Source organism: Xiphias gladius, chromosome 24 (assembly GCF_016859285.1).
Source record: "Xiphias gladius isolate SHS-SW01 ecotype Sanya breed wild chromosome 24, ASM1685928v1, whole genome shotgun sequence".
NCBI lineage: Eukaryota > Metazoa > Chordata > Actinopteri > Istiophoriformes > Xiphiidae > Xiphias > Xiphias gladius.
Window position 1 is genome coordinate 13276877 of NC_053423.1, and position 9163 is coordinate 13286039.

At 42.3% G+C, this 9163-nt stretch overlaps 2 protein-coding genes across 2 annotated transcripts; both read right to left on the bottom strand.

Annotated features, from left to right (window-relative positions):
- Window positions 1-19: 19 nt before the first annotated feature.
- ggcta (gamma-glutamylcyclotransferase a) lies at window positions 20-4625 on the bottom strand. Its single transcript, XM_040121671.1, has 4 exons — window positions 4336-4625; window positions 1210-1355; window positions 972-1104; window positions 20-803 (listed from the first exon to the last, which is right to left on the bottom strand). The coding sequence occupies exons 1-4, from the start codon at window positions 4450-4452 to the stop codon at window positions 678-680; spliced, it is 522 nt and encodes a 173-aa protein (XP_039977605.1). The 5' UTR covers window positions 4453-4625; the 3' UTR covers window positions 20-677.
- Window positions 4626-5388: 763 nt separating this feature from the next.
- snrpd1 (small nuclear ribonucleoprotein D1 polypeptide) lies at window positions 5389-8792 on the bottom strand. The gene is made up of 4 exons (XM_040121068.1): window positions 8615-8792; window positions 7974-8050; window positions 6955-7146; window positions 5389-5628 (listed from the first exon to the last, which is right to left on the bottom strand). The coding sequence occupies exons 1-4, from the start codon at window positions 8626-8628 to the stop codon at window positions 5552-5554; spliced, it is 360 nt and encodes a 119-aa protein (XP_039977002.1). The 5' UTR covers window positions 8629-8792; the 3' UTR covers window positions 5389-5551.
- Between the last annotated feature and the right edge of the window lie 371 nt (window positions 8793-9163).

A 9163-nucleotide genomic window follows, 5' to 3' on the forward strand; every position in this document is an offset into this window, starting at 1 on the left:
GTTAAAGTCATACCGGCAGTGCAATAAAAGGTTGACAAGAGTGATAGGTTTTTCATCTGTGTTTAATATTCCCCTGAGAAATATTGAAGTTAAACATTTTTCTGCCTACCACATACGTTTGAGTTTTTCCATTGTGATGGCTATAAAATTAAATACATTTGTCACGATACATCTCAAATCAACTGCTGGAGAGCAGTTGGAAATGAAAGATAAGGTTTGTGTTGGGCCCAGCCAAATATCTCATTATTAAGAGCGTGCATTATTTACTTCTGGCCACACAGTGGTGCCAATTCTCAATAACTGTTAAGATTGGACCTAAGAAATAGTTAAAGCAAGGTTCACTTACTAGCTTAACATTCTGTTAACTGAATCTTACAGTCTTCATCATAACTATTACATATTACAGTACCGTCATTTAATTATTCCACCATTAACACTTCACTATTACATACGACAGGATGAAGGTCATGATGAAGACAGTGAAATTTGATTGAAGTACCTAGAAACTGCTAGTAAGTGGACCTTGAGGCCAAAGGTCCACTCGTTAGCTCTTCTGTATTCTCCTTTGTTTTCTGTTCTGTTCTTCGTGTTCTCAGGACATCCACTATATTGGACCCTGTGGTGAGGTTGTTTTAGTCGACTGCTGTTTCCAAGTTCAAGAATGAACTTTTAAACTCTTATTTCATAGCTGTTCTGATTTGATCAAGGATCGAGGGGCCACTGTAGTTGTTGGTTTGAATGTCCTCCAGCCTCTTGAGGTACTCCATAGGGAGGCCGTTCTGCTCCGCACCCAGACACACCACCTAATATGAAACACAGAGACCCACGTCGGTAAAAGTCTTGACTTAGTCATAAAAATACTGGACTAGTTAACACGTGATTTGTAAGTTGTAATTTCCTGCATAGTATGGCTAGTTTTGCTCTAGTGCGTTGTCCTCGGACCGGTGTTTATGTGTTTTGTGTGCACACACCTGTTTGTACTGAGGAGAGGGAGGACAGGCGTGGAAATTGTTCATCTGGTAAGTCCTGCAGAGCATCGGTCCTTTGTCAGTCTCCACTGAAACCTCCAGGGGTGAGTACATCCCGAGGCTCACCCCTTCTTGGCTGAGGACGCAGAAGGAAGAAACATGCTGCCTCAGTTATAGAACTATGAAAAATATCAACTGAATTGAACTGAGTAACAGCTGAGTTTTGATGTGTGTGTCTCACTTGTCTAGGCTTGTGAGGTTGTCATTGCTCAAAGTCCATATTACCCCCCACACTTCTGCACCTGGACAGAACTCAATGGTGGCTACTCCACCATGCCATGCGTTGTCCACATGTTTCTCCCACAGGCCAAAGTTCAACTCATAATCCTGTACACACACACACACAAACGGGGTGGTAATGAGGGTAGGGGGTATGGGTCAAAGGGCTGTGAAGAGCGCTTTTTAAACAAAATGCCTTTTACTCCACTGTGATGTAAGGAGGAGTGCTATGTCTGTGTTTTCATTAGTGTCCCCAGCGGGTCTGTTTTGCTGTTGGTCGTCACCGCAGGGTCTGGCCCCGGTGCTCCATGGCCCTGTTGTTGGAGCCGGTTTACTAGGGAAGTCGATAAAGCAACACTCTCGTCATTTAGGTGGAGCAATATCAGAAAATAATAATAATAATAGAATCCATACTGGCACACACTGAAGTGCACTATCAAGTCGCTTTACGGAGAACGAGAGGCGTCAGTAGTTGGACTGTTGCTATGGTTACCGGCCCTCGCGTCCTGATTTAGAACGTCGTACGCACCAAACCACCTCGGCCAGCACCATTTTTTTCCCCCACCCGAGGTCGACGAAGACCCGCCCTGCTAGGCCTCTGATTGGCTTGGTCGGTTAGGTTTGGACATGAGGAGTGGTGAGATGATTAGAGTTAGAAGAAAGTGGAAGTGTCAGAGCCAATCAGCGGCAGCGTAGCTCGGCCTGACGGATCTGCTCGGGGTCCTGCGTTTACATATGACGCCATAACGTCGCACTTTATGATTCGTTGTACGTCGGAAAGTGTATGGATGCCGTGTGATACTACCATTTAAATGAGCAAATTTTGTGCATCTGTTTGTACAGAGTCTAAGTTCACTATATATATATATATATATATATATATATATATATATATGTTAAAAAAAAAAGTATATATACACACACACACACAGACGTACATATGTTGATTTATATGTTGATATGTTTAAGGTATACACTGAATTTTTTAAATTCTGTATTTAGTTCTGGGCTGGCCATACATTGGCATGAAAAAGTTTTGGCACCCTTGGTCAAAGTTTCTGTTACTGTGAATAGTTACATGAGTAGAAGATGAACTGATTTACAAAAGGCACAAAGACAAAGATGAAACATTCTTTTCAGCATTTTAAGCAAGATTAGCATATTTTTTTTTGTTTTGTACAAGTTTAGAGTGAAAAAAAGGAAAGGAGAGCCATAGAAAAGTTTGGTCAGCCCAAGAGTTTTGTGCTCTCAGATAACATTTACCAAGGTCTCAGAACCTAATTAGCTTGTTAGGGGTATGGCTTGTTCACAATCATTGTCAGGAAAGGCCATTGATGCAAATTTCAAAGCTTCATTAATACTCTGACTCCTAAAACCTTATCCCAACAATCAGCAGCCATGGACTGCTCTAAGCAGCTGCCACTAAGCACTCTGAAAATTAAAATAATAGATGTCCACAAAGCAGGAGAAGGCCGTAAGAAGATAGCAAAGTGTTTTCAGGTAGTAGACTCTGTACTTGTGGTGCAAAGTTCTACTGCGAAGCAACACCTCACAAATATGACCTTCATGGAAGAGTCATCAGAAGAAAACCATTTCTGCGTCCGCACGACAAAACATCTAAACTAGCCTGGTGCATTTTGGAAACAAGTCCTGTGGACTGATGAAGTTAAAATAGAACTTTTTGGCCACAATGAGCAACGGCAGGTTTGGGGGAAAAAAAGGGGGCGGAATTTCATGAAAAGAACACCCCTCCAAAAGTTAAGCACAGGGGTGGATCGATCATGCTCTGGGCTTGTGGTGCAGCCAGTAGCACGGGGAACAATTCGGGTAGAGGGAAGAATGGATTCAATTAAATACCAGCAAATTCTGGGAGCAAACATCACACCGTCTGTAAAAAAGCTGAAGATGAAAAGAGGATGGCTTCTACAACAGGATAATGATCCTAAACACACTTCAAAATCTACAATAGACTACCTCAGAAGGTGCAAGCTGAAGGTTTTACCATGGCCCTCACAGTCCCTGACTAAAACAACACCGAAAATCTGTGGATAGACCTCCAGAGAGCAGTGTATGCAAGATGGCCCAAGAATCTCAGGAAGAATGGGCGAAAAATCTCCCAAACAAGAATGGAAAGAATCTTAGCTGCTGCAAAAAGCATTTTCAAGCTGTGATACTTGCAAAAGGGGTGTTACCAAGTACTGACCATGCAGGGCGGCCAAACTTTGGTTTCGGGCCATGTTTTATTTTATTGAAACTGTAAAACAAATATTAAAGAAATGGGTCATCTTACACTTTATTCCTCTTAGAAACCAGGTCATATTTTACTCGCTTAACTATTCACGTAACAGAAATTTTGACCAGGGCTGCCCAAACTTTCTCATGCCACTGTGTGTGTGTGTGTGTGTGTGTGTGTGTGTGTGTGTGCATACACACATACGGAACTTACACTCTCTACACAGCCAATAGCACGATCAAATTCTTCTCATTTAAATGGTAGTCTGCGGCGCGAACCCACGGCATCCGTACACGTGATCTGCAAACGCAGGACCCCGAGCGGATCCGGTACCTGTGCCGGTGGCGGAGTGCCCGGACTCTTTGAAGTGTCCCGAGTTAAACTGGGAACCCGCCAGCCTACCGAAACCATCCGTGGCTCTCATGTGACGCCACATAGCTACGAGGGGACCGGGCTACAGTCTGCCAGCAAAGCAGCTTTCTAAATCGTTTCAATTTCCCTCAGTGACATTCTGGCACATTTCCGCCCGTTAAGATATCGAATGCGTGGTACGGAATGCTGCATTCACGTCCCGTCGGTTCACCGACCGTTGCGATCTCGACTTGCCAACGTTCATGCCGTAGAACAATCGAGCATAAGGCCATTAACACAATTCGTGAATAGTTCAAAGCTGTTTATGTGTCAGATTTGCTACAGACGCTACACACATGGGAGGTTTAAGGCTTAAAACAAAGGTAGCTCGAAGCGCCACTGCCTGGGTGTATGGTTTTTTCCACACGACATGAACGCGAAGCTGATTACAAGTGAAAGCGACACAATAAAGCTTTTTTTAATTCTACAAAACCGACTAGTTACCTTCAGGCGACCGGTAGTGCAAAATGTCGCAGAGGGGTTCGCCAGTTGTAGTCTTTCCTTTAACAAGTTGCTCCCGAAAGCGAAATACATGAAGCGGCTGCTGGCAAGACCAGACATCTCAGATTTCCTCGCGGCTTCCCGCCGGCAGGACGACACGTAAGAGCGCGGCTAAAACTAGCCGTTTCAGCGTCGTGTCGGTGTACGGACGAGGGTATCCGAACGGAGGATGCCTCTTCGTCTCGCCGCCACCGGCCACAACGTCCAGTGAATGGTGTCTCCTGCGGCAGCGCTATTATTTTCTAAAGCAACAAAAACCGAACATTCGTCAACTATTAATCTGCCCAATATGACTATCATATACACAGGCTGAGGACATACTCAGATGTCGCGACTTTTATTATTATTTTTTTAATCATGAATATTTAATATTTTCTTTCTATTATTATTCTGGGTCATTTATAAATTACCTCGGGCTCAAATGCTGCTCTTTAGCGGCCTCATGTGGAGTTCTGGCGCAAACACAGCCCTTGTAAAGTTTCTTTGAATGAAAAATTGAAATTATTGCAGTCAGGGCCATTTATTTTGGCTAAATGTTGGCATCTACGAGGTCGCACAATCGCTGATAAGCGTTTACAAATACACATCTGTGTTGAAGGGGAATTAGCAGTCTTAGAATATTCCAAAACATTACTACTATACGTTTCAAATAATCAGTTTGTATTTTCCATATTCAAGAATTCATTTCTATTCATTATTCTATTGTGTTGCTCTATTATTCATTTTCTCCATTTTGACCACTGTCCTTACCTGTTACCTTAATATGTTTTTACCATTTCATTGACCAACAGTGACTGCACTAATTTGTGATATCCGTTTGTTTTTACAAAAGAAAAAAAAAAGCCAATGAGATATTTCCAGATTATGGTACATTTCTCATGGGTACTTGGAAAAACATTTCCATGCAAAGACACTTTATTAAGTCATGTAAGAAAACAAAGTGTCTGACTGGAAAACAAAACCCAGTCAACAATGCAGTAAAAACGCACAGTCAAGTTTATCCTCTTCATAAGGAATATTTTAATGTACAAAATAAGGAAAAACAAAAATGCAGAAACACACAATGAAATTCAACAAACGTTTCCTGTGGGGAAAAAAAAAAAAAAAAAATCCTGTACAAACAGCTGGGTGGTGAGAAGCAATTTTTAAGGCCCCGTGATCATCTCCTTGGACCCCCTCGGCCTCTTCCTCTCCCTCTGCCACGCCCCCGTCCTCTGCCTCTTCCCCGGCCAGCCACTGAGAAAGGGACACACCAGTTAGAGTCAGCACATTTATCGGAAACATTCACCAGCATATTGAGTACCAAAATATAGAGATGTGGGCCATTCAACATTTAGACCGAGACAACAAAATAAAATTTGCCCAAAATCTTATAATACCTTAGTAGAAAGGTAGGGTATGATTTTCAATTTTCATATAATGAATGAGGTGAGGGCAGGTTTTAAGTTGTTCTTAAGGGTTTAAAGAAAATTAAATCACAAGAAAAGAACAGTTTTATTGATGCATTGTGTGTTAATTTAAGTAATATAGGTTGTCAGAGTTTAAGGTCAGTAACATAACAATGATGTTATGCCAGATTTGCACAATTTGATGTCCCAAAATGTCAGTCTTGGTTAATTTCTTTTAGTGATAAGCATCATTAGCGTCAACTTTGCAACAGCTGCTTCTGGACGCCGCTGCTTAAAAACAAGCAGAATTCAACAAAGATTTCTACAGCCATGTTGGTCATGCTTAGGAAAAATGCAAACCCATGCTGGCCATGAAAGTGAGAAAACAATTTGCACAAATCAAAACACTAAAAATATCAACATTTGTGTTCAGTGTAAAGAAAGAGGCAGGATTTTTCATGCGTAGTTAATATAAATGTTCTAATTCTTGCTCAGACGTATCAACTTCACGCTGATGACAGCACACGTGTATACACTGTAATCTGCAGTCGGACCACACGTTGCCTCCTACAACATACATGTACTAAAACAGGCACACCCACTAAACAAACTTCACCAAATTTAGTTTTTTTATGCATTAACAATATTTTCAGTCCTTGGACGTCACTATACTCGCTTAAGCGAAAAATTGGGTTTGAGTCAGTTCTCTTCTCATGATAGCCCAGCAAATCTCAAGTAACCAAAGTCTGAATATTTTCCTGAAATTTCACACTCTTACTTTCCCGTTACAACTTATTGCTGAAGTCTCAGTCCACCTATAGCTTCCTTTGAATAAAATTTATGATACTTGTGACTGACAATTCAAATTTCCAAAAGCCTCTCGAGTCTCAAGCTCAACAGCGCGCAGTCTGTGACACTGTTCTCCTCTGTTGCGCCTGTACAGCACAATCTCAGTGAGAAAATTCCAACATGTCTCAGAAACATCACCATGTACATAAAAAAAAGCTTATGAGAAAAGGATTTTGGATGGTTTGTTGGCTGTCAAGCAGAGCATTACTAAACTACCAGGACACTTCAGCACAATAGAGTCTCCACAATACGAAGACATTCATCATGCCTGGTGTGTTCTGATCGTCATGGTTTTGTCAGTCTTTGTTAATTCTCCCAGACTCACCTGCTTCCCTCTTCTTGGATTTGATCTTTGGCTCGATGTCAACCAGCAAGGTGTCCAGTGGGAGGCTGTCAGGCAGGATGAAGTAGCGAATATTGTTGCCACGGATACTGAGTGACTCCAGCTGAGTGGGCTCCCTGTTTTTCAGGGTCATTTTCACCGCCTTCAGGTGGGTGTTCATGCTTACATCGACACCTAAGTGGGAAATAAAAGAGGGATGGAAAATGTGAAGATGAACACAGAAGGCCCACCCTCCAATCTACTCCACTAGGGAAGTAACTGCATGAATATGTCCAACTAGGCCCCCTAAATCTGGAAACATCCCTTTCTTACGCACGCGTTTTGGTTTGAGCAGGTAAAACTGAATTTCTGGAAGACGGTGACATAAGCCTGGTCTGTTTGGAAGTAAACCTAAAGACAACACCTGTCACCTCTGACCTTTTCTATGATCACTCCTTTTGAATTTCAATGAAAGCTGATCAGATGGCAAAGCTTATGCCAGTAAGATGTGTGTTACAGCTGTGTGTTGTAACAGTGACCTGAATTATGTCTCAGCACACAAGTCGCCTGGTTTCAGAGTAGCAAAACACACATTAAATGATCTCAGGAAAGGAGTGAACAGAGTTTTAACCAAGCTGTGTACTGGCAGAGTAACTTACCGTGTCTGTCTCACTCCTTCCCAGATGTTGGCCCTGATGCAGTTTTAACGTGCAGGTGCCTCAGTGTGGACAGAGGTCTTTAGCAAACATAGCCTGAAAACGCTAGTGAGGGTGCACGTATTTATCAAAATTAGCCAGAGTAGTGTGGATGTCGTCTGAGAAAAAGGGTCGTCTGGCAGTTTATTAACACTACAGCACCACATACTACAGGCTCCGAAATGATCAAGTGGAATCAACACCTCTCTAAACAGTCTTGACGACAATTGAACATCGTCAGCTTCACGAGCAAATGTCTCGCTGCAGTTTGCTTGTACGGAAACAATCCCAACACATTTTTTGTGGACCGCACCAGCTGGCTCTTACCTGTGATGGTGCCATGGACCTGGGTGCCATTCTTCAGCTCAATGGTAACCGTCTCATGGCTGAGCTTCATCAAAAACCTTAAAAGGTATCATGGGACAAGATTACACAGTGTGATCTGAAGTTAGCCGGTGTTAGCTAATAGCTGCGAAGCTAACACCACCAAAACAAAAGCACTGCGGCGAAGCGGGGCCTCTATTTTATATGCACGAAACGCTTTCCAGCTACGACTAGTTTTTGTTCTTTTATTTTTTTGAAAACCATGTCGCTAAATGTTAACACTTAGTCATCTTAACTGTAAGTTAAGTCTGGACGAGTATAAGAGAGACGGGGCCTGCGAGTAATTTAACATCCGTGTCGATACGTTATTTAAAGCTAGTTAGCAAACATTACGGCGATAATAAATGGACGGTTTTAAAGCTAAATACACCATTCAGTAATTAATAAGAACAGCGTGTGTGTGTTTCGAGTTATTTCATAGCCGGGAGCCCGGTTACTGTAGCACCGACCAGCCTCCATTCATTTCGCTTCCCGCCTCATTATCGTCTCTCCATTAACATCTAAATCCATCCGGCGGTTTAGCTTTGTTTTAATCGTCCCGCATCACAGCGATCGACAAACGAAGCCTTTGCACGTCCACCCACCTGACTAGTTTCATGATGGTGACGGACTGCGGACACAAATCCTCCACCGAAGACAAAAAATTACAGCGCTCGAGTGAGAACACAGGCCGCTGTCGCACGGTTCACGTCTCTGTCGCGTTGCTCGCACGACACGACCGCGACCGCGAGGCGTCGAAGAAGAGACGCCACATGTGACCACATCGCCGCCTACTGGCGGAGGGATGGACAGATTTTTAGTCGAGGAAAGTCTCACCTTTTTTTTTTCTTCTTCTTGAACTAGCAACTATAAAATAAATATTTTCAGATTAGTTAAAATTTAAATTATTCACAGGCTTTATCCTACCAACCAAGAATAAAAATGGCATCTGTGTAGTTATTCTGTTACAGTCATTTTTGCATTGTCCTTATGCAGAAAATTTTACCAGATTCATAAATGTGAAAATGTGCTTTCTGATTTCTACAATCGTGACAAAAATAAGCACAAAAAAAAAAGAAGAAAAATAGAGGATTTTAGAGGGTTCGTTATTTCATTCATTATAGTGGCAAACTACCATATCCACAAATCTAAAT

Excerpts from the sequence above, each read along its gene's own strand:
- ggcta (XM_040121671.1), bottom strand. The coding sequence starts at position 4,452 with ATGTCTGGTCTTGCCAGCAGCCGCTTCATGTATTTCGCTTTCGGGAGC. Across the intron at positions 1,356-4,335 it reads GCACTACCGGTCGCCTGAAG|GATTATGAGTTGAACTTTGG; the intron begins GTAACTAGTCGG and ends GTGTGTGTACAG. Across the intron at positions 804-971 it reads CCTCTCCTCAGTACAAACAG|GTGGTGTGTCTGGGTGCGGA; the intron begins GTGTGTGCACAC and ends GTTTCATATTAG.
- snrpd1 (XM_040121068.1), bottom strand. Across the intron at positions 7,147-7,973 it reads GGTCCATGGCACCATCACAG|GTGTCGATGTAAGCATGAAC; the intron begins GTAAGAGCCAGC and ends TTTCCCACTTAG. Across the intron at positions 5,629-6,954 it reads ATCCAAGAAGAGGGAAGCAG|TGGCTGGCCGGGGAAGAGGC; the intron begins GTGAGTCTGGGA and ends TCCCTTTCTCAG.